Source organism: Suillus subalutaceus, assembly GCF_016647625.1.
Source record: "Suillus subalutaceus strain FC151 chromosome Unknown DFJ58scaffold_249, whole genome shotgun sequence".
In the NCBI taxonomy this organism is placed as follows: Eukaryota; Fungi; Basidiomycota; class Agaricomycetes; order Boletales; family Suillaceae; genus Suillus; species Suillus subalutaceus.
In genome coordinates, this window is record NW_024540498.1 from 20,856 (window position 1) to 44,376 (window position 23,521).

A 23,521-nucleotide genomic window follows, 5' to 3' on the forward strand; every position below is an offset into this window, starting at 1 on the left:
GGTTTCAAATTCACTGTTCAACATCGTACATCCTACCTATTTCGAGAGCATGCGTATATGGGCAGTCTGCGACTCCTTAGTTGTAATGTTTCACCACTATACCCTCGATGACCTCTTCTTCGACATTGTGCTCCATTCCTTTCTTGAGATCAGACCTACCATACATCGTTGTCCTTCCCTTCCTCCACGCCTCGCACAGTGGGGCGTCCTCGTCAGCGCACCGGCGCTGGATGCCGAAGTGGTGGAGCACGGGGCTCTCAACACACGGCAGTAAGCGAACATTGTCATCTGGCATCGAGAAGAAGAATACGCCCAGACGATCGTAGTTGCGCTGATCTTCAGGAGGCTGGACGACGCGATGAATCGTGGGCTTATAGTAACCACCACTGAAGAAATCCATCATATCGCCTGTGTTGATGACCTGAGGATGGAATGTTGAGTTTGTGATTCTTACAGCGATTCGCTCATTTGCGTACCAAAGCGTTCTCGATGTGGCGGACCCATTTCCACCTGCCGTCGGGAGCCTGAATTTGCAGGCCTCCGACAGGTTGGCTCCACAGGACGGTAATGCTGCCAACGTCTGCATGGTTGAGGGGCATATAAGGACAAATAGTAAAATAAATTATACCTGTATGTCCTTTCAACCAGACGTTTTTGGATTTGTCCTCCTCTTCCTTCGTGCGCCTGTAACTTTAGAAATATCGATCAGGTTAACAAGCGGCTACGATTAAGGGTCACTTACTATTTCATAAATCTGACTGCACAGTTGCCGATTAATGCAGAATTTGATATAGTAGAACAAGACCAACCACATGATTCTCCCGTGCCGTTAAAGTTGTGTTTTTCTACTAAAGTCTCCTCGGGCAACTCGAGGCTCAAAGCGATCAAGCTGCATGACACCGCTCGTGAGATAGAGCATCAAGAAGGGGCTCGCGAAGAAACTAACCGAAGGATTGGATGGATAACATTGAAGTGATTATGTTGGGCGAAGGCATCGATTTCTGGGAGGAACGGACGCAAGGCCTGAGGGTGCGGACGCCTTGTGACGTCCTTGTTAACTGTCGAAAGTGTAGGAGACACCTATCACGCAGAAAGTTGTAGCACCTACTTCCATAGTGCTCAATCTGATCGAGAACATTGTTCTCCGTGTCGACTTTCTGATCGTTGAGCGATAAGGATCAGTTTCATATACATTCCTTGCTGGAATATGACACACCCAGTATTGACGACCCTTGAAACCTGCATAGTACCCGACTTTCTCGATGTTTGCGGTGTATGTCTTCATTTCATCCGGAGGGACAACAGAGAAAGGGACATTAGCTATGTCAAAGATCCTATCGCGCTACAACAGTTCTTCAGAACCCTTTGTATGAGCTACAGGCACGAACCCACCTGAGCCTGATCATAACCATGATTTATAGCATAAACAAAGCCGTAGGTGCGCAGTGCATCTCGAAGTTGTGGATAGAGCTCTGCCCGTCCTTCCGGTGTATGGGCCTTGGAAAGATCGATGATAGCCAAGTCCGCAAACTCTACTACACGCTGAGTCGTTAGCTACTAAACATACTATATCAATTAGATACTTCCTCACAGTCCTCATCTGTGGCCGGAGGCGGGATATAGTGTCCACACTCGGGCAATGTTAGGCTGGGCATTTCCACTCGCTAGATGGTTATGAGAGAAAGGAGGACCTGGGACCGGAAGAGCACGGGGCCCATTGCCACTTCTCAAAGACAGGATAGAATCGATCCACGTTGAGATAAGGCATCAGAAATAGATATATGGTACTGTGACCGACCAGGAATGTTCAAGTTGTAGCCGAAAGTGGCACGGTGTACTAGTACTAGTACTCCCCCATATAGGAAGTATCTCGTGAGTTCATTGAGCAGATTTGAAACATATCACAAGCACAGAATCACTGGCAAGAACGTGGATGGAGATGTTGTCACATGCATGGGTAAATCAAGAGCGTTGGGCTTTTCCGACCGTTGATTTGATGATACGCCTGTAAGTTAGTAACTTCCCCAAATTTGCGCTGCCAAACGAATGCTCGCAATATGCCACTTGTGCGCAATTTTAGTTTTCACTGCCTGTAAGCTGAGACTTCGCTTGGTGGATTGATCGAAGGTACATTTCCAAGGTAATACCGAGATGCGTGCATAAGTTAGCCAGATAGAAGCGTTATCGACGAACAGGCGCATGGCGTGCAGAGCATGAAGCTAAGCTTCAGGCCTGCAGGGCCCAAGGAGGTTTTGAGCTACATGTGAGTATTCTATTTCCTCCGCTCGTGCCTCGCTATTAGCTAATGGCAACACATGGACATGACTAATAACTTAATTCATAACCTCCGGCCCCAACCTCGAGTATACCAGTGCAGCCAGACAAGCGCCTGCGGATCCTGTCAACTTGACTGCATTCAACCACCATCCGGCGAGCTTTGAATATCTGCAACTAATTGCCCATTCTATTCCAAGCATTATTTTTAAACATTTCCATCTCCATTAAATACTCGATCGTTTTGCTGCCCAGTAGAACACTTTTACTGGCCGGACTGAAACTCAAGTATCGTTTCACGACTCAAACTATTTCACAGTGTCCTCCGGACCCAAAGATCGAATTTGCAGCTTGAACTTTGATTATTCAATTAACGTGTCGTTCTTCCTCGGTCTTTTGTCGAAGCAGGATTCTGAAAGTATGGGGCCTACTTTTAAACCGCTCACGCAGAAGGAGAGGCTTGAGATCGTGTGGAAGATGTCGCCTCCTGAACGTCTCGCCGAGCTCCAGTTGACACCTGAAATTCTCGAACACTGGGTAGAAGTGTCTGTGTCTCTCATGTGCTGTGGAAAGGGATACAGCCCGTCGGGTACAGCTCGTAAGCATTCATTTCCCGACTTCAATACTGCTTGTTCACATTGCCCTGTCTCTGTTCAGCGGGCATCGATGTTTTCTATGCCGCAGCCTCGCGGCCCGGATGATAAGGTTAGCGGGTTCAACTTTGAGCTCAAGCCATGGACTGGTTTCAGCCGCAGCGACGCAACATTTACTGACGTGCCTGGGGAGCACAACACGCTCATGGATATTGATCACGCATCGCAGTTCCAGAAGCTCTTCCGCAGTCGTCTTGAAGCTCGTGGAGTGTGATGTTTGTTGCGATTTTTAGCGCCATGTCTCATAAACATAAGCAGAAATGTCGTTTGTACCCATACCAGCGCTGCGGCCTCTTTCCAAATGGTTATTGGGTTTCAAAATTCGCTGATCAATATCGTACACATCATACCTATTTCGAGAGACATGCGTATATGGGCTCCTTAGTTGTAATGTTTCACCACTATACCCTCAATGACCTCTTCTTCGACATTGTGCTCCATTCCTTTCTTGAGATCAGACCTACCATACGTCGTTGTCCTTCCATTTCTCCACGCCTCGCACAGTGGGGCATCCTCATCAGGGCACCGGCGCTGGATGCCGAAGTGGTGGAGCACGGGGCTCTCAACACACGGCAGTAAGCGAACATCGTCATCTGGCACCGAGAAGAAGAATACGCCCAGACGGTCGTAGTTGCGCTGATCTTCAGGAGGCTGGACGACGCGATGAATCGTAGGCTTATAGAAACCACCACTGAAGAAATCCATCATGTCGCCTGTGTTGATGACCTGAGGACGGAATGTTGAGTTTGTGATTGTTACAGCGGTTCGCTCATTTGCGTACCAAAGCGTTCTCGATGTGGCGGACCCATTTCCATCTGCCGTCGGGAGCCTTAATTTGCAGGCCTCCGACAGGTTGGCTCCACAGGACGGCAAGGCTGCCAAAGTCTGCATGGTTGAGGGGCATATAAGGACAAATGGTAACATAAATTATACCTGTGTGTCCTTTCAACCAGACATTGTTGGATTTGTCCTCCTCTTCCTTCGTGCGCCTGTAACTTTAGAAATATCGATCAGGTTAACAAGCGGCTACGATTAAGGATCACTTACTATTTCATAAATCTGACTGCACAGTTGCTCATTAATGCAGAATTTGATATAGTAGAGCAAGACCAACCACATGATTCTCCCGTGCCGTTAAAGTTGTGTTTTTCTACTAAAGTCTCCTCGGGCAACTCGAGGCTCAAAGCGATCAAGCTGCGTGAGGTCGCTCGTGAGATAGAGCATCAAGAAGGGGCTCGCGAAGAAACTAACCGAAGGATTGGATGGATAACATTGAAGTGATTATGTCGGACGAAGGCATCGATTTCTGGGAGGTACGGACGCAAGGCCTGAGGGTGCGGACGCCTTGTGACGTCCTTGTTAACTGTCGAAAGTGTGTGGGACACCTATCACACAGAAAATTGTAGCACCTACTTCCGTACTGCTCAATCTGATCGAGAACATTATTCTCCGTGTCGATTTTCTGATCATTGAGCGGTAAGGGTCAGTTTCATATATATTCCTTGCTGGAATATAACACACCCAGAATTGACGACCTTTAAAACCTGCATAGTACCCGACTTTCTCGATGTTTGCGGTGTATGTCTTCATTTCATCCGGGGGGACAACAGAGAAAGGGACATTAGCTATGTCAAAGATCCTATCGCGCTACAACAGTTCTTCAGAACCCTTAGTATGAGGTACGGGAATGAACTCACCTGAGCCTGATCATAACCATGATTTATAGCATAAACAAAGCCGTAGGTGCGCAGTGCATCTCGAAGTTGTGGATAGAGCTCTGCCCGTCCTTCCGGTGTATGGGCCTTGGAAATATCGACGATAGCCAGGTCCGCAAATTCTACTATACGCTGAGTCGTTAGCTACTAGACATACTATATTAATTAGATACTTCCTCACAGTCCTCATCTGTGACCGGAGGCGGGATATAGCGTCCACACTCGGGCAATGTTAGACTGGGCATCTCCACTCGCTAGATGGTTACACAGCGGGGGGTTTCGACATTTTAGAGCTCATGGTGCCCTGTTATCAGTCGGACTTTACTCGGTTCTTTCGAGTTTCTCCAAGAGTTCATGGTAACCTGTTAATAGTTATCATTCGGACCTTTCTCCGTTCCTTCGAACGACTTCAAACCCTGAGCCAACAAAGTCCAGACACCCTTACGTCATTCACAATAAAAAGACCCCAGACTCCGCTCAACATCTTCGCTTCAACTCAATGTCGTAGCCGTCACTGGCGAGCAGCATATGACGGTTTCAACTTCCCCGCATGCGTGCCTCTCCTACTTTTAAGTTCAGCCTTGTCGGTTCGATCTTCTCCTCGTCACATCTTCAACATGTTAACTTTTTGTATTTTTAGTGTATTAGCTCTCCTTTATTAACACTTTGTATCAAATGCAGACTCGTTAATATATATAAAACATTCAACTCTCCGAGCAGCCTGATTGGGATGTGGGTCCGCAACGCACTCGCTGTAAACATCGTTGACAGGCTACAGCTTCTGTATGACTCCAGCAACCCAATACTGTCATACTGGGTGATACCTCTGCCCTCTGCGAGTGAGTGCAGTATCTCCTGCTCTGTCCTACTCGCCAGTCAGATGCGCGGCGGAGTTGTTGACGCACCAGCGGCGCCGGCACATGCGCAGCTATGGTAGCGTTTGTGTTAACAGAGTTCAAATACTCACAGAGAATACTATTACGGTATTACCTGTGACTCGACGACATTACGGACCACTGCTGAACTTGGAGTACCGCAATAACCTTCGAAGTACGGGAAAGGCTTGAGAGGACGGGGTTTTGACGACCGAGCAGCGCAGAGCATTCGGATATTGTCACTGGGCATTGGCACTCGTGATCGTGATTCCACTCATACCTACCGTGCATCGAGAAGTGTCACTCGTCGAGGTATGCATCTTCACTCACGCCATTCAAATTTCAACGATGATTTAGCCCTATTGCAGCGCCGTCATGTCACGCAAAATTCAGCGGCACAAAACGAACACCAGCGCTGCAATTCCCAACATTACACCACACATCGTGATGCACTGCAGCAACCAGCGCCCTGAATAACCGCATCATTCACGCCAGTGCCATCCTACACACTTGTTAATGCCCTTCAACCAGATATTAGAGGAGTACCGGAGCCGTGTTTATGGCCGTGGCATACTATACACAATCATATCATTGCACTCGTGACTAGCGAGTTCCACTCCCCCTCGCCGATGTTCCCGTCTCACAGTTCAGCACTCTCGACGGTTGCACTATCATGATGTGGATGATGATAGCCTAGGCGCCACCCAAACCTCATTCTACTCAACCTACAACAAGACACTCTGATGCATTTTACGGCCATGAACAGGCTTGTGACGCGGCTGTATGCTCTTCATTATCCATCTTTTTGCTTGTCTAGAGTACCCCTCCCCTTCTTCTAACTCGCAAAGTAAAATCCCCCCATTTTATCGCATATGCACTTCATCGCACCAGACTTCATTCTTCCGTAACTTTCGCTGCCCTCGTCTTGCTCCAGGACTCAAGGCGCACTTATTATGCTACGGTAGTTGGACACGCGCCCTTATATAAGATTATCCATCATATAATTGTATTCATTGATGTGCTGTATGCTAAGATACAAATAATACAACATCCTAACGAAGTTTAACTGCCACGTCAGCGTCAAGTAACGAAGGAGATATGTTAACGAAGAACAGACGGTAGTGTGGGGTGGTGGTGGGCGGGAGTCAGCGTGCGGGAAGTGGGGATACCCGGCTGACGCTGAGGCTTATACTGCTCGGTGATGGCTGCAACATTAACTTGAAGCGAAGATATTGGGCAGAGTCTGGGGTCTTTTCATTGTGAATGACGTGAGGGTGTCTGGACTTTGTTTGCTCAGGGTTTGAAGTCGTTCGAAGGAACCGAGAAAGGTCCGAATGACAACAGGTTACCAGAAACCGCAGCCCCTGTATGAGGCAAACCGTCGATAGAGGGACTGCTAGAACTGGGTTTGAATTTGGATACTGAGCGGATTCCCAGGGTAACGTGACGGATAATCCTTTTCAGGGATATCAGAGAACAATCCAGCACATCCAGTGATCTGGCAGCATGAATTCCTTGTATGAGAGATTGCTGGGTCCATTGATTTGCGGTAGAAGGACGTGTCGCGTCGCATAAAATGATAATATTAATTTTGTATTCTATATGACACGTTGGAAAACACTCGTTTTCTCATTGGGCAGACATCACGTTACCCTGGGAATCCGCTCAGTATCCAAATTCAAACCCAGTTCGACGGTCTGACCAGTCCCTCTATCGACGGCTTGCCTCAGAGGGGCTGGTCACGAGCCCAGCATAAGTTAGCCAGATAGAAGCGTTATCGGCGCACAGACGCCGTGCGGAGCGTAGATACAATTCCGTTGTTTGAATGCTTCATGAAGAACTCGACGAACAAATTCGGAACTCAGCTTGCGGATTACGTCACCCGACAGGTAGCATAGTCAGCCAATGGAAATCGTTCATCGTTCTTCGTCATCCACTACATACCTGTGACACAGTAATCGGTCGTACATATATGCAAGTCTAGTACTATCAGCCCTTCCATGGGACCCAGATGTCAACCACTTTGTCACTTCCTTCATCCGAATCGACGATATAGTACCACGGGTACTATCAGACATAACCACCCAACAATCTCGACAGTACTTACCTCTGATCTTCAACGTAAGATTTGTGCGACCTGACTCTGGGTCTTGTACCAATATCCCGTGCTCCTGCGAAGTTCTTTTTAACTTACATGACTGCCAAAAACCTCTCCGGAGTCCGAACCCTGGAATACGACCCGTGTCTACTCATAATTATGGCCTCAGGGTCGGACCAGCATCACATATGGCTTCGTCTTTGCCTGTCATATCCTTTTCCGGGGCAGTATGAAAATAACGGTGGCTAAAACCTTCTGGGAGATTTGCGGACGACCAATCAATGTTTGTGTGTAGCTGCTGGAGATCGAGCATGGTGTAATTTCTGTACGAATCGATTTATACCACGCTAAATCCCTTCCTGATGAAATTCGCTTATCTGTATGGAGTTACAGTGTTCCATTGAGTGTAGATGCCATCTTCAGCTTTGCTTCCGCGGTTGCGCCAAGAGCAGTCGGAGTGGGTCCCACGGAGAGGACGAATGGCTTGATTGTTGACCTCTCTGTTATCCGACTCTGCCAGAACTTCCATGGCCATGGCCGCTTAGACTCGTAATCAGTCTGACTGCGTCAATTTGAGACGGTGAGAATTTTTTGACGTACCACTTGAGTATCCGTGGTAGTATACGCCAGGCTGGTCACGAGCCTAATGGCCGCTGCGTCATTGGTAAGACGGACTTCCCCTGTTAAATACGAGATAGCTTCCTCCAGAGACGTCACTCCATACGAGTATCCGACGTAGGTGTAAAATCCGAACACCGAAATTGCCGGAGGTGCAAACACCCTCCTCATGAATGCTTTGAAAGAGGCTCTGGAAGTTTGTGAGTGATCTATCATGGTAGTATTCAGAGAACATACTATAGACCAGCGTTCATTTTGATAAACGCAGTCCATTTCTTCGGGTGTTCTTGCGCCCTCTCGTATTCCTCCAGAAATTTCACTTGATCTAAATGATCCAAGAGAATACGAACAGTTACTCCATATCTTGTCGTCTCAGCATGCAGGGCAGACAGATCGTTCAATCCAACTGGAAGACCGTACAGCATCTGACAATAGGTGAGAGTCGGAACAATTTTACATGCTTCTGGACTGACATCTTTGACTGTACCGTCGGCTACGAGACCACCTTGCACGACTCCCCAAGCTTCCATGAGTGTCGATACAACGAGCGCAGGGCTTCTGAAACTAGCTGCAGTTTCGTTCCTTCGACTGTCTGATAGAAGTTATCACAGTGAATTTCATTTCGTGCTTGACCTCTCCTACCTTGTGTCTTCAAGTGTCCCCCTATAAGATGCTCCCCAGCCTCTCGCATTCTCGTGCATCTCGCGCAGTTCTCTGTGAACACCGCGCGGTCCCACAACGAAGGCGGCGGGCGTTCTCAGAGCGTTGAGTGGTTTGCCCGCAAAATCAGCAACCAATGCATCTTTATTGGGGTAAGAAAGTGCATTGGCGTTTTAGTCTGTTCATAATCTTTGCGGTGGGGAGTTGGGGAAGTTGGCCTGTCAATGTCGCGCCGATAGAGACTCTACAATGTAAGCTACTTCTCTCCAAAATCTACATCGTGCCACCCTGTCATGATATCGCTGCAACTTGCAGCTGCCTTTTGTATCTATCATATGGTGTTTCTTGTGCACACTTTGTGGCAAGCTTTTCAATCGCCTTTAATCGAGGCTTTGCAAGTTCCACGGTATCCACGATTATCGGATGCCATTAACAGTTCTTCGTTTTCTACAGAATACAGTCGTATGTCTGGTGAGTCTGACCCTTACGATATCGGTCCCGCTCTGACCAAGGTGAATTGTCCAACTTCTACATAGAGAATATGGTTCTGAAGATACCTGTTTATCGCTTGAATGGAGCCTGTTCCGAATCCATTGTATCAATTGAAATGACACGCCGCAAGCCATTTACCCAGACATCCTTCCACGTCTCGATCTCCATATAGTATGACGCTTTGAAGCATGATCGGGTTTCGTCACACCTTAATGTCCGAGATATGGGGAAAAAATCTTTTCCCTCATCCTCTGCTTCTATCCTCCGCTTGCCAATATCGTCAAATGAGTCAGTGGATCTAGTGGCATCACCAATGAAAGCTGGTTTCTTATGCATCTCCAAAGTCTCCAAGGTCTCCAAGGTCTCCAACTCTTACTGGCTGTCAAGTCGTCTGCATCCGCCGCTTGATCAGCACCAGTCTCAGCGTCTCCAGCTTATTCTCGCCGCCGCGGATGACCGTACGCTTGAGCGAGTAGCACGAATAAAGAGAAACTAGAAAGAAACCGAATCCAGATAGCGGCGTGCTGACCAACCAAAATCGTGCTGATAGACCGCGTGTAAGCGTGCATGACCTCGTTACGTACTGTTGGGTTTCTGGTGGGACTGATCGTTAAGCCAGAACCGAGACCATGGAAGTGTGCTTACAGAAATGGAAGAAATCCACTTGATGTTACCATTCAAAGCCGCGGCAGATGTGTCGATTGTGAGACCTTTGATGCCTTTCAGTTTCTGCGGGAGAACACTGGAGATGATAGTTTCCCCGATCGTCATGCCCACCGTACTCCCAAGAGTTCTCAAGACCGATAAGTGCCTATGAAAAACAAATCGTAAAGTCACACTCACCGGAGGAACATAAAAGCGCCTGTACTGGTAAGCCATATCCTTAAGAGGCATGGCTGCTTGTATGGCAATAAGCGGGGTCTATCACAGAGGCGATGATGAGCGTGCATCGTTATGGTGTGGTAAACTCACCTGGAACACGCAACCGATACCGAGGGAAGCAATAAGGGGGTTAGACTTCCTGCGCTGCACCTGAATAAAAAGCTATGACGACCCGCGTGGCTTCGACACTGAATAAATACGTACATAGTGGTCGTATTATCCAGCATGATCATGAGGCCCCAACCAAGCGTCATGACAGACCATCCGAACCACATCATAGGGCGGTAGGACCCTGTGCGAGCCACGATGATTCCACTAACTGATGCCGTGATCGAAGAGCATAACGAGAAAGGAAGCATTCTGCCCATATCAGCGATAGAGAAGAACAACGATACATGGATCTAATACTCACCTGACGACCAGATCCCGTTGCAGATGCGCCAAGAACTTGTGTGGAGGTCAGGAAAATGCAGATACGAAGGCTTTAAGACAGGCCTACCTTGGTAAGTACATTGGAAGGTAGCTAGAAAACCAATGATGATGTCAGGTATAAGGTCTATCTACAAAAGTACTCACAAAGAACACTGGAGTAGTGATATAAATGATTGCTACTCCCGAGACAGATTTGCGTAAATGACACACCTGCAAAGAATATCACAGCATGCAAGAAGACAGAAACTAATGTCAAGCCCGTCGTACGCGTCTGGAAAAACCATAAGAGACGATATAAATATGGGCAGCTTTCTCAACGACTCGCCTTGAAAAGACGAGGAGGGATAATGGGGGACTTTTTCGTGAAAATTTCATTAATCCCACCGATAATGAGCAATGTGCCTCCCACAGCGAGGAGTGCAATGGTTTCGGGGTTTTTCCCTAAAAGAAAATAACAATAAACTTCACTTCTGTAGAGCAGGAGGATGAAATTACACGTCGTTTCGCTCGAGTTGAGACCAATAAGAAGACAAACAACACCTATAATGATCACAAAAAGCCCAACAAAATCGAATTCCCGGACATGGTCGCGGAACGGTCTTCCTTGGTGCGGATTTAAATTTAGGAAAAAGAACAGAAGTACCCCAGCCAAGCCGCCAGTCGGTCTGTCCATAAGTAATAAGTTTCTGATCTCGGGGCAAATATTAGAAACATCAAGCGCACAAATTAATCCAGAAGCACCTAATAAGCGTCGACCGTGAACCTTCGGTCAACAAATAGCACACGCAAACTCACCATCTCCAAGATACATGATCAGTCAAAATCTGTAGCACAAAATATCAATTATCAGATCTCTTCAAAGGATGGGAGACCTCACGCCGCCGATTAACGGTCCGATAACACTAAGAAATAAATAAGTTTCAAGTTTTGGAGGCTTGACGGGCGCGTTTTATTTAGCCTTACCTTGCTATTCCCCAAGTGGCACCAACGAAGCCAACATACTTGCCTCGCCTGGAAAATAAATGTGATCAATAATGACCCGGTGTTGGTAACACATATTCACTCTTGCAATGGAACAATGTCGGATATAGTGATCTGCACGAGTTGGAAGATGCCACCCGCCAATTCCCTGCAAGGCACGAGAGACAATCAACCATGTCATACTCTGAGCTGCACCACACAGCGCTGAACCAATCTAGTCTGAGGTCAGAGCCAGATCGGACGCGCGCGCTAGCAATAACGTACCAAAAACATGAGGATGCATCCATATAGCACGGGTTTGCGGCCTGCAGATCCCAGTCATGACTCATAAGTTGATTCCCAAGCAATACTCCACGGCCACTCAAAGAGCACTCGCCTAAAATGTCGGATAGCTTGCCATATAGCGGGCTCAACGAGGCGCACACCAACATGTAAGCACTGTATGAAAATAGTACCACATAATAACACCATATGTAACATATACGTACCTTCCCACCCAACTATAGTTCTTACCTCCTCCAAGTTCAGCTACAATTGTGGGCAAGGCGGGTGGCAACGATAGTCTCGTGGTGTGTGAGTCGGATATTCATGAATAAAATAACACAATTACATACTTGATCTAGAGCCACCAAGAAGATGGTACACATCAAGCCAAAGAACACAATGCCCATGCGGGTTTTTTGGGATGACATGCTCCTCGGCTGTTTTCCACGATGCACCTGACCTCTTGTTGGCCTCCTCGACTGCAGGAGATGACGGCTCTGCCATTTTTGTCATCTTGTGAGGGTCTCGTTGACGAAGGTAGCGGGTGGATTTGAAGGACGGACAGCGTTAAAAGAGAATGGACAAAGATGGGTTCGTAACTTCATATCACATTTGTGTGTAATAAGGGTATAGATGAGTTGTCCGAAACCTGCCGAGGTTCGCGAAGCCTGAGGCTTCGATCTTCCGACTCACACATGCAAATGAATCGAGCTGGGATTCGGAATATCGTTGAGGCTCCATTGAAATTACGGTCACTATCGGTGACCTGTGGACAACCCACATAATTTCAATGGATATTCCGAATCCCGACTCGATGTGTCGGTCCAGTAGCCCAAAGTTGAACGGCACAAGTTGTCCCAACCTTGAACCTCCTTGAACAAGGTACAACTTGCGGCCGGGAACTAAGAAAAAGAAGCATCACTGGACCACGTTATCGGACTCGACCAATTTTGATGCGACCTCACGCTGCACTTGACGCGTCGACGATTTGTGCCAGCGCCGGTGGCACCTGGCCATGCATGCTTTATAATACAAATACCTGTAGTTCCCACGTATCTGATCTAATTAGATCGTAGCGCCGCTTGACGAGTTCCCAAACTCCTTACAGAGCCAATTTCCGAGTCGGCATCAATCCTGCATTCATATCTAGTCTCCTTCCCGACGCTTTGCCAGCAGTGCCTATTCCTATAACTACCCTGACCAATCTGATCTGCTTGTCTACTTGATCCTGTATCCCATGTTTGCATTGTGAGATATATCCCTAATCACCAACCGTCCTTCCTCCCACCTTCAGTTCAATTCCTGTACCATCATTAATTCCCTCTGTCGTTCGTTCGTACTATACATCAGCGGGTTTCCTTCCATGATTCGTGGGGGTGGTGCTAGCACTCTTATGGCTGTGATTTTGGCTCTGAACGTGTTCATTCTTTTGCCCTTGGGATGTCTTAGTGTGAAGTGCACCTGCACTAGAGCGCCTTTGAGGTGTCGACCGTATCCTCCTGGCCCGATTATTGCACCGTCAAAAGCAAAGGCCGCCAGTGGAGTTGCGTAATGCGTCCTTGACAACTCGTCCATCACTTCTCGTGCCTCTAATGTGTCGGCCACTCCCTCGGCGATGTTGTTATCTCCCGTCACCTTCTGTCACGGACTGGCCAGGCTCGTTGACGCGCAATGACCTCCCCAGAAGCAGCAATAACCTCCACGCGTCTGTCTTCTTTATGAGCAAGTTTCTTACGTTGAAACTTGCGTGGGTGGTAGTACTTGAAGGATGGACAAGCCAATACTATTCAAACTCCAAAATAGCCAAAATGTAGCGCGAATCAGGCGAAGTGTGAGGCAGTCAGAAAGGAAAATGACTAAACCAAATGTCACATATGAGCTGCGAGTCAGCCAACAGGAGAAGGTGTACACGGTAGCAAAGGCGAACATTCAAAAACCATTAATTATAGAGAGACAGATGAGTATGCTGAGCGACTCGGAACGAGTTGATTCAATTCGTGAAACATTCCCACGGGTCCGTTTGTAGCCCCTTTCCGAATGATCTTCAACGTTAGTATACCGTGTACACCTACTTCGATGATGGCTGAAGACGTTTATATAAAATGTACGCCAGTCGAATGACATAAGGCCTGAGCGCTGAGCCTGAGGTCTTTTATCATCGCTGCAGCAATTTATTTAGGAGTCTGGTCGAGGCGTCGGGAACATTTGTATAGAAGTGAGCATATCAATCAACTTCACAACAGACCGCAATGCTAGCCTATCGTGCGAACAATCAGTGATGTCGGAAATTTACGAAAGTGGTTGCAATGACGTGATGTTGACACGCTATTTGCATGTCATTGTAATCAGTTGAAATGCCCCCTGAAATGATAAGGTAATCTGATGGCTGAGTTTCAATATATTGCAAGTACCTTAGGCATATGGACGCACTTGTTATCAACGCCTACAACATGCTCTTCGCATTCCAGTGCATTCCTTGCTTTATTTCCCCAGCTCAATTCTGTTTGTATACAACTGTGATACTTTTGTCAACTACATGGGCCCGGAGCACACGAAATATTGTGATTTATGCGGCCAGGATATCAAGCCACAAGGGTGGACCACCCACCGAAAAGCTTGCGAGACGAAGGCAGATAAAAGGCGCCGGGATCAGGTGGTTGTAGATGTGATTCGTAAGGAGAAAGGTGCGTCTGTTTTATCTTTGTCTCGATGTATTGTCGAAGCTGATGTTTTAATTGTTATCAAATACCTGATAGCAGCGTCAGGTTCCTCAGTGAGACTTGATAAATCAGTAATTCATATCCCCGGGCCTGTACCAAGTATGCAGTATTCTGTTTTTGTTGTGCTATCTACTGTGCTCACAAACTCACAGTTGAAATGCAAAATCACGCAGAATTCTTCGATGTGGACTTTGATCATGTTGATCCGGTGATTGGTGAGTTGACACACAAGCATTTAGTTGATCTCACTAACACTTAGACTATGTACCCTATTGAATACAGACCCTTCTGTACTTAATGAACCTGAACTCGTGGATGCAGTCCCCACCTTCAATCAAGACGACATTAAAATCGAATATCATCTGAACAGTAACATTGAGACCAAAGTATATGGATTCGATAACTTTGAGCATCATGCCGCAGACTTCCTGGTCCCCCCGCCTGATGGACAACCTTGGCATCCATTCAAATCTCAGCTTGAATTCGAAATTGCCGAGATCATGCTCGAGGTCGGGTTTAACAACCAACAAACTGATCGGCTTATCAAGCTATGTCATCGCTGTGCCGTGGGGAAGGAGAAATTCACGTTCAAAAATCACAAGGATGTCTGCAACATGTGGGAGGCGGCCTTGCACTGCATTACAAAGGTGGTAGTACTGTAGAGATACGACACTAACTTCGTCACATGTCACAAGCGGCCGTGAATTGAAGCTATTCAACGTGACTGTCATGGTGATTTTTCATAACTGAAGCTATTTTGTGACATGCAGTGAATTCAATAAAAAACATATAGAACGCCTCAATGAGACAAAAAGTCGGTGTACATCCTATTCGCAATCCGTCTATGCTTTCCACGCCCACAATCTACCTTTGGAATGCTGTCAGCTTCACCATCAATGTCACCCTCACCAATATCATGAACTTTGGATTGTGTTGCAGAGGCAAGACTGCCATTGGTGACATCCAACATGCAACCAGGATAGGTTTGTAACCCCTCCGAAGCTAGATAGTTGGTTAATGTGTCCAGAGGCACATCGCTGACATCAAGACCACTGTCAGTTTCGTCAAACGGAGATTCATCGATGCTGGAACAGTGAACAACTGTTTGATTTCACGTCTAACAGATGATGGAAGGTGGTTCTGCTCGAAAATGCGACCACATTCAAGCCAATCTGAGGTGACAAATGCATCAGTTTCAAGTTGTGGCATGACTGGGAGTGACACTGAAGGCGGACTTACAGTTCCAGTAGGTCCAGCGTTTAAGACCACACCCAGTGTTGCTTGACAGTCCATAGGTGAAACAATGTGCAGCAATAGTGAAGTACTGACCAACTCGGAGATCCACCATCAACGACGGCGACGCAATAGTATGTTACACTTTGTCACACCTGACTGAAGCTATTTTGGTCGAGTCATGGGTCACACCAACATTTGAAGCTATGACGCTAAGTGTAAGATGGTCACGGCTGGATGTGGTTGAAGTTAGTGTCGTATCTCTACAGTATTTCCTATCTGAATCACTATACCAAATGAGTCTGACATAATTTGAAGTATAGTTTACGAAGGAGGTGATTTCGGTCCCCTTCAATGGGGATGGGGAATTACGGGACTATGAGATACATTACCGAGACCTTTGGGAGTTGGCTGCTGATATGCTTCAGAATCCCCGCCTCTTTCCCCACTTCATGTTTGACGCACACTGCCTCTCAAAGTTTGACGGGAACACATTTGTTTCTTTTGTTGATGAGCCTTTCACTGCGCGAGATATTTGGGATGTACAAGTATGTTATAATATTTGGTGGTTTTTGTTATGTCCTTTTTTCATTATAATACATTTGTAGTCGCAACTCCCACCAGGTGCCAAGCCACTGGCCTATATACTGTACGCAGATAAGACAAAACTATCCTCATTTGGCACTGCGAAAGGTTATCCAGTCTATGCTCGTTTAGCAAACCTACCAACCGCAATTCGAAATGGGCGAGGTGTAGGTGGCGGTTATGTGGTGGGATGGTTGCTGATCGTGCAATTTACTCTGGTGACTCGCTGTTAGCACTGCTGATGCAGTTTCAATAGGTGAAGGATGAAAAATTGCACTCCGGAAAGCCCAGCTGGGTAGACTTCAAAAATACTGTCTGGCACAAGTCATTTGCCAGGATCATCTCTTTGTTAGCCTCAAAATCACAAACAGGGCAGTGGTTTGAATGTCTAGATGGCATCAAGCGCTGGTTCTTTCTTTGTATTCTCATTCTATCAACTGATTTTGAAGAACAGTGAGTATCTAATTGGTCGTTGTGGTCTGAATCGTTTTTCTTTGCTAATTACTTGATGCTATCATTACAAGATCTGTCATGTCGCTTACTTGAGGAATCATGAGCCTTTGGCCATGCCCCGTTTGTCTAGTTTCTCGAGATGACCTGTGGGATACTTCGAAATCATATCGCCGACGAACATCAAAAGAGTCATGAGCAGTTATAAATGCTGCACATGCAAAGGAAACCTTTGAAGAGAGAGAGGAACTCCTGAAAGAACAAGCACTTCGTTTAATTGAGGCGAGGGAGTATTTTTACATGTAAATATCAAAGATTGATTGTTTTAGAATGCGTTTTGGGTGGTAGCATTCACCTGCGTGCATCGAGCATTGTCGCATGATCGTTGTCACTTCAATCATGGTGGACTCTGGTCACACCATCTCTGGGTTGAGCTGCAGAAATACCTTGTAACTCTTCAAAGGGGAAAAGTATCGCAAGTTGACAATCGGTTTGTTCTTTTCAAGTTGTCAAATTTTATTAATACTCTGGTCTGATGCTCGATACTATGTATTAGATTCGAAAAATTTCCACGCTGGCGAAATCTCAAGCACCCAAATCAGGTTGTTGGTGTTACGTTTACGGACAGTTCTGTCCATGAGGATATTTCCAAGGTTCGTGAGCTCATGCAGTCGCACTGGCTACTAACTTTTTCTCTCTCAGATGATAATTTACGCCACGCATGATGTCTTGACTGAGGATGATTCTCCGCTCGGTTATCTTCTCTTGTGTTGTGTATGCCTTTACCTCGAAATGGACATGTACGCTGCTCTGGAGGTCCACATAACTGGTACAATCGAAGAGGGGAGGCATACCGTCCAAGCCTTCACAGCACTCATGAAGGTATGTACATTGTAGTTTGTTGATAGCCCTACCTTGACGCATCAGCAGCAATATATGACACAGACCGCTGATGACAATGAGAAGAATTGGAACTTTCCGAAACTGCACATGACGACACATATATTCGACGACATTGAGGCTAAAGGTGCCTCACGCAATTACAACACCAAGCCGAATGAGCAAATGCATGGGCCCTTCAAGGACTGGTACTTGAACCGGACAAACTTCAAAGACATTGCGGAGCAGGTAAGCGTCAATGGCTTCTGTCATTCTCTACTAATCTTGTGCTATATTTACATATTCAGCTTCTTTGCATTGATCACTGGCTACTTGTAGCTGATGATATCAGTCGGTGTATACTAGACTTCGATGAATATTCGCAGTGGAAATCAGACGACGCGGATGATGATTTATTAGATGATGAAGATATCGTCATTGGCATGGATGGTCTGGGCGCCGTTTCTCTAGATCCGTCTCTACACGTGAAAATGGGATCAAGACAAGCAGCACAAACCTTCTGTTCCATCGAGGACGCACACCATACCAATGTTGAATTCACCAACTTCCGCATCAAGCTGAATGAATTCTTAAATGTCTTTCTACCCGCCTGCAACATTCCACTGCCGAACAGAAGAAGAATCTGTTTACAACCAGATGATATGGTATGTTCATTCAATCCAGCCTTTTGTCACTATACTGATTTGAAACAGGTTACTGAGTGTTGATTCTTACGAGTCAACTACGAGTCACTGGTAGACTGGAAACAGCATACTGACTATCTCCGGTGCAATCCTAAGTTCTTCAACACACCACGTTTTGACTTTGTCTTCATCCGGACACAGAAAGGCATCATCCTTGGACGTCTAGTCTTCCTTTTTGAATGTGCAATTGGGAATGATTCGTTTCCCCTTGCTCTCATCCACCCCTTTGACGCTCCAACAGGCCCACGGCTTCGAAAAGACAAACAACTTAACCTTTTCAGAGTCAAAGCACAACCACGCACAAAGAGTTCTTCTCAGTCTGATCAATCATTCGTGGGGCACTCCTAGTACAGGATTTGAGTGGCAACCCCCTCGATTACTTCATGGTCAACACCATCGATACAGACATGTTTCTTCGTGTAAGGGAGATGCACCTGCAGGCAGGTCATCCAGTGCGTATCTGATCAATTCCGCTTTCAGGTAAGTCTTTTATCTCTTCGACCATTGAGGCGCTCTGCTAATACATCCTCAGTAGTACACTAATAGCACTATGCCTCTATGTAAATTACACCATTGACATGTCGATGTTAATTCCCTGCCCTCAGAAACTTATCTCCATCAGTAGCATGTGCAGTTGTACCAGCGATAACTTGAACATTCTGGAGTCACTATTCGACAGTCAGTATGATCCTTTCAACAGTCTGCTTCTGATCGTGTGAGCTTATTAGATTCAAGCAATATCAATCCATGTTTTCCTTACTAACAACAGTATACTACATATATTATGGGATTCAAACTCAAAGGTCTCACACACAGTGCTGCCACCTACCACGACCTTCTCCAAGTTCAGCCTCACCACAGGTGAGTTAGGCCAGTGATGACCATTTCTTGTTTTTACCATGTCTAGTGACTAGGCATGATTGATAACATCTGGCGGGACAAAAACGTGAAGGGTGCGAAACCTGAGTTGACCTTCATAGTTGTGAGTCCGATCTATTCTATATATTCGCTTTTGTCACTCATCCACTGTGTTTTACCTCCAGACACCACGTCCAATTCTTCCCGAAGAGCAGGTATGTCGCTCGGCTATTAGTACCTCCATTTATACTCAATTTATGAAAGGAACAATAGGGATTCAGACAAGTCTGAATCTGGTAAGTGTCCTGCAGGATTTGTTGCTGATCAGTACGCAATCCAGCAGTGCGTGACTTTTACTTGCAATCGCATGGAGGCCTCCTCGGAAGTTTGTTCATTATAACTCAAATTTTTCAACCACTGATTGTTTGTACAGCTTGCGCCCACCTGCCCATTGCCATGTCTGAATCAGACCAAGAAATTCGTGTTCTGGACTGTGAGTCACTCTTACTATTAAACTCAACTTAACCTTCGATCTGATCGTGCGCAGCAGCTACACGTGTTCTATCACTCCAGTCTAAGCATCTTTTACGAGTTTCACACCAAAATCTTGACTTATGTTGGTGCACAATTGACTAATCTCTTGCATTGGCTTAGACTGATCAACGCTTTCTGCATTATACATAAGATAGGCGTCACTCTTATCCAGCACCGCTTACATCAGCACATTGAGAGCCTCACCATTGCTCAAATTATGGACACATATATTTGTTTCTAATGTATATGGATCCTAGGAACTATCTATGAGTAGCATAAATTGAATTGCCAGGAAGCAGAAATAAAAAATATTCAAAACTGGAGGAGATTTTCATCCTCCGAAAAATCTTGTTCTATAAAGTCAGAAAGTGGTTTATAAGGCCATGGGATGCAAGGGAATGATTTTAAAGTTTTCGGCACACCAACATTTGGCCGCTTATATAATACATCACATGATATGTGCCTGGGCAGGACCGAGGAGGAGAAGGCAGCAAAAATCAGTGATAGTACACACATAAAGCATCTCTCGATGGGTGTAAAGTCTAAAGCTAATAAGGCTCGTCTCAGAAATATTCAGTCTGCACTTTCCAAGTCCCGCAAAGCCACAGTCGAAAATGTCTCTGACTCTGAGGAGGACTCCAGCTGCAGTGATTCTGAAGATGATATGGAGTTCAGTGTGGAAGAAGAGGGAGATATACAGGATGAAGCAGCACTTCTCACATTCTCAGAAATCCTCTTTCAAGCACAGAATACTGCTGCCGAAGGGGAAAGACAAAGGTCAAAAGGTGCCGGAAGGCCAAAGCATTACACTGGAAACTCAACTCGGACTCTACGACGTCATGCTCTGAAAAGGACAAGGATTGCAGGAACAAATCAGACTTTCATCAGCAGCTGGATGACAAAGAAGCCAGAATTCGAAGTGGAGGGTGTCCGAGATGAAGGCACTGAAGCCCCATATGAGGTGAGTTCTGATGTCATGGCTTGTCACTGTTGTGCATGAGTAAATCATTTAAAAATAGCCAAGCCCTGTTCGAGAGGAGGAAGAAGAATCTTCCGAATCAGCATCAAATTCATCTGGGGATTCCATGGGAAAGAATCCATCTCGATCATCACCTTTTGAAATATTATTCAGCGAACAGGAGGAACAAATTCAGAAAATGCTGGAAGACGTCCTGAATGGACAGCCACCCTGCGATGACAGTCCAGAGACATTCACAGATTCAGTTCTCAACGCTCTTGATTACAAAGACTTCCCTGCCTTACATCGGGCTCGAGAAAAAATTGCAGCGAGCAGCAAAGACAAGAAGCTTGATGTGGTTTTCTGATCTCGCATCACAGCAATGCTTGGTGCTTTGAACCTCTACCTTGATCCAGAGCTGTCATATGGTTGGCGTGAAGCATCTCTTGTGGCCTCGAAATCACTAGGCCAAGGAATCAATCATGCACGCAACATACGCACCTGGATTCATCAGTTTCTCCGTAATGGGAAGTTACCTCTCCATCGATACGGTCAATACCACTCATCAATTCTTGAGGATGAAGACTTCGCACAAGAAATTCAACTTCACCTGTCTGAAGTCCAGCAACAGGAGGGCCACATCCGAGCTCAAGATATTGTGGACTATGTTGCCATGCCAAAAGTGCAGGAGAGGCTTGGTGCAAAGGCCAAGGTAATTTCAAAGCGGTGTCCTGCATGATTTGGGAATCATGCATGGACATGACTACTAGGTATCCCCCTAAAAGACAAAGTCTGTTAGCTTAGTCCTCAGACTAGTCAACCCATACCTTGGTATCAAACCTTGGTCCAATAGTTTCAGTTTTCCCTCAGTGATTCATGAATCCACCATGTTTTGAAGAAAAGTCATATGTGAGATGGGAATCACATAATGACCTAGTTGATATGAGAAGCAAAATGAAGGTTAATGTATTGCCTTTCATTTGGCTTATTCACTTTGGCTAGAGAAACCCATAGAGAAAAGTTCAAAGCCTAACAAAAACCTATCTAAAAAGCCCGCATATTGTGTACTATTATTTGTTCCATTATTTCTGAGTTGTTTTCTCTAGTGTTTCTTTACTTTACTTTTCTATTAGGATGCTCTGACTAATCAGATGCTTCATAAAATTGTACCTACAGGGTATGATGTCATAATGATGTCATAGGACTTCACCTACACTCCTGCAGGTATTTTGGTTGAAAGATATGATATCATAGTGATGTCATAATGATGTCATGTTCCATGGAATTTGCTAGAACATTCCAATGACTCATAATGACTCATAGTGACTCATAGTGACTCAGAATGATGTCATTATCCCACCATGAATATTCTGGAATGTTCTTTTGCACCTGCTAGAACATTCTGCTCCAGTTTTTGGAATATTCTTCTCACATTCTGAAGTCATTACATCACCTTTTTACTTACATAATATTCCCACACAAAATGTATATAAGGAGAGCCCATTCTCCCCCAAAAAAAATAGATCTCCCACTTGTTGCATTCAAGAACTCCCACTTGAGCAAATTGAACTCTCACCTAAGAAGCTTCAGTCTGAACAAATTGCTGCTTACAAAGCCCATTTCCTTTGTAAGAACTGTCCAGGCAAGTGCAGGGAAAGTGTTTCCCTTGAGATTACGTAAGTTTCTCGCGATAGAAACCCAGTTTTGTGAGACCAGTGTTCTCACCACGTAGTGTTTACTGACCAACACGAGCTTTGGTCACCGTTGTTTTTTGTGAGACCAGCATTCTCACCAGGTATTTGTATACTGACCAACACGAGCTTTGGTCATTGTTGTTATTTGTCATTGGTTTATATTTGTCATTTGTTGTTATTTGTGAGACCAGCGTTCTCACCAGGTATTTGTATATTGACCAACACGAGCTTTGGTCCACGTAGTCACATTTGAGACCAGCTTCTCAACAGTTAACCGTATATTCAGGAAACCAGTTCAAGTGTCTAGACGGTATATCCTAGACAATCCCATAGTTTCAATCAGAGATAATAAAGCTCCGGCTAAGTTAATCTGACTGATTGGTTTAGCGAGCCTCCCAAGAACTCACACGTTATCTACCACGAAAGAAGAAAAGTCGTAGACCGTGTTAATCGAGGACTGGCAAGAAGTCTTATCCAGTGTAATTGTGGTGTCATTACATTCTTACACGTATTTATATAAGACCCTCGGTTATTAAGACAGCGGTGGCTGCGCAAACTCGATTGGCGTTATGGATGAAAACGGAATGGCATGTACATTGACGGCCATGAACGTCCTGATGTTATTGAGTATCCCAATCAGTTCATTCGACGATGGCAGGAGTATGAGAAGAGAATGTTTATCTACGATAATGATGGCAACATTCAGTACACACCAAAGGGCTTCCCCGTGGCTCAAGCTGGCCGATTTCGTCTCATTCTCGTAACTCACAATGAATCGACATTTTATGCCAACGACCGTCGCAAAACGGGGTGGTCTCACTCAAGTGAGAAGGCCACTCCTCAACCCAAGGGCGAAGGACCATCATTGATGATATCAGATATGTTAACGTCTGAATGGGGCCGGTTGCAGCATGGTGATAAGTGAGTCTCGCAATTTGCAGCATTGCGTGAAATAATGCTGA

General features: G+C 45.9%; 9 protein-coding genes across 9 annotated transcripts; 3 read left to right on the forward strand and 6 right to left on the reverse strand.

The window, feature by feature from the left end:
- Positions 1 to 76: 76 nt before the first annotated feature.
- On the reverse strand, positions 77 to 1,655 carry DFJ58DRAFT_736098 (uncharacterized protein; the record flags this gene model as incomplete). The annotated part of the gene is made up of 9 exons (XM_041386742.1): positions 77 to 421; positions 477 to 690; positions 743 to 758; positions 810 to 889; positions 947 to 1,058; positions 1,109 to 1,157; positions 1,217 to 1,342; positions 1,393 to 1,535; positions 1,592 to 1,655. 9 exons carry the CDS (start codon positions 1,653 to 1,655, stop codon positions 77 to 79), a joined length of 1,149 nt encoding a protein of 382 aa, XP_041236012.1.
- A 1,039-nt stretch (positions 1,656 to 2,694) lies between these two features.
- DFJ58DRAFT_847836 (uncharacterized protein) lies at positions 2,695 to 3,141 on the forward strand (the record flags this gene model as incomplete). Its single annotated transcript, XM_041393528.1, has 1 exon — positions 2,695 to 3,141. The coding sequence occupies one exon, from the start codon at positions 2,695 to 2,697 to the stop codon at positions 3,139 to 3,141; it is 447 nt and encodes a 148-aa protein (XP_041236013.1).
- Positions 3,142 to 3,308: 167 nt separating this feature from the next.
- Positions 3,309 to 4,887, reverse strand: DFJ58DRAFT_736100 (uncharacterized protein; the record flags this gene model as incomplete). The annotated part of the gene is made up of 9 exons (XM_041386743.1): positions 3,309 to 3,653; positions 3,709 to 3,922; positions 3,975 to 3,990; positions 4,042 to 4,121; positions 4,179 to 4,290; positions 4,341 to 4,389; positions 4,449 to 4,574; positions 4,625 to 4,767; positions 4,824 to 4,887. The coding sequence occupies 9 exons, from the start codon at positions 4,885 to 4,887 to the stop codon at positions 3,309 to 3,311; spliced, it is 1,149 nt and encodes a 382-aa protein (XP_041236014.1).
- Positions 4,888 to 7,501: 2,614 nt separating this feature from the next.
- DFJ58DRAFT_822320 (uncharacterized protein) lies at positions 7,502 to 7,886 on the reverse strand. The gene is made up of 4 exons (XM_041392060.1): positions 7,793 to 7,886; positions 7,660 to 7,762; positions 7,607 to 7,631; positions 7,502 to 7,584 (listed from the first exon to the last, which is right to left on the reverse strand). Exons 1-4 carry the CDS (start codon positions 7,824 to 7,826, stop codon positions 7,507 to 7,509), a joined length of 240 nt encoding a protein of 79 aa, XP_041236015.1. The 5' UTR covers positions 7,827 to 7,886; the 3' UTR covers positions 7,502 to 7,506.
- Positions 7,792 to 8,934, reverse strand: DFJ58DRAFT_869638 (uncharacterized protein; the record flags this gene model as incomplete). The annotated part of the gene is made up of 5 exons (XM_041394275.1): positions 7,792 to 8,173; positions 8,216 to 8,442; positions 8,478 to 8,658; positions 8,707 to 8,821; positions 8,876 to 8,934. The coding sequence occupies 5 exons, from the start codon at positions 8,932 to 8,934 to the stop codon at positions 8,003 to 8,005; spliced, it is 753 nt and encodes a 250-aa protein (XP_041236016.1). The 3' UTR covers positions 7,792 to 8,002.
- A 358-nt stretch (positions 8,935 to 9,292) lies between these two features.
- Positions 9,293 to 10,948, reverse strand: DFJ58DRAFT_822323 (uncharacterized protein; the record flags this gene model as incomplete). Its single annotated transcript, XM_041392061.1, has 11 exons — positions 9,293 to 9,564; positions 9,592 to 9,754; positions 9,801 to 9,909; positions 9,938 to 9,957; positions 10,031 to 10,196; positions 10,254 to 10,306; positions 10,358 to 10,406; positions 10,472 to 10,627; positions 10,663 to 10,712; positions 10,767 to 10,797; positions 10,910 to 10,948. Coding segments are annotated over 9 exons (876 nt in total), but the record flags the coding sequence as incomplete, so codon positions are not given.
- Positions 10,949 to 13,062: 2,114 nt separating this feature from the next.
- On the reverse strand, positions 13,063 to 13,593 carry DFJ58DRAFT_224319 (uncharacterized protein). The gene has a single exon (XM_041379332.1). It carries the CDS (start codon positions 13,517 to 13,519, stop codon positions 13,235 to 13,237), a length of 285 nt encoding a protein of 94 aa, XP_041236018.1. The 5' UTR covers positions 13,520 to 13,593; the 3' UTR covers positions 13,063 to 13,234.
- Positions 13,594 to 14,480: 887 nt separating this feature from the next.
- DFJ58DRAFT_719440 (uncharacterized protein) lies at positions 14,481 to 18,979 on the forward strand (the record flags this gene model as incomplete). The annotated part of the gene is made up of 15 exons (XM_041384627.1): positions 14,481 to 14,628; positions 14,986 to 15,311; positions 16,221 to 16,445; positions 16,506 to 16,685; positions 16,739 to 16,935; positions 17,040 to 17,123; positions 17,175 to 17,214; positions 17,262 to 17,422; positions 17,489 to 17,585; positions 17,635 to 17,814; positions 17,878 to 18,060; positions 18,120 to 18,476; positions 18,525 to 18,534; positions 18,571 to 18,822; positions 18,864 to 18,979. 15 exons carry the CDS (start codon positions 14,481 to 14,483, stop codon positions 18,977 to 18,979), a joined length of 2,556 nt encoding a protein of 851 aa, XP_041236019.1.
- A 1,385-nt stretch (positions 18,980 to 20,364) lies between these two features.
- Positions 20,365 to 21,232, forward strand: DFJ58DRAFT_847841 (uncharacterized protein; the record flags this gene model as incomplete). The annotated part of the gene is made up of 2 exons (XM_041393529.1): positions 20,365 to 20,868; positions 20,927 to 21,232. The coding sequence occupies 2 exons, from the start codon at positions 20,365 to 20,367 to the stop codon at positions 21,230 to 21,232; spliced, it is 810 nt and encodes a 269-aa protein (XP_041236020.1).
- Positions 21,233 to 23,521: the final 2,289 nt, after the last annotated feature.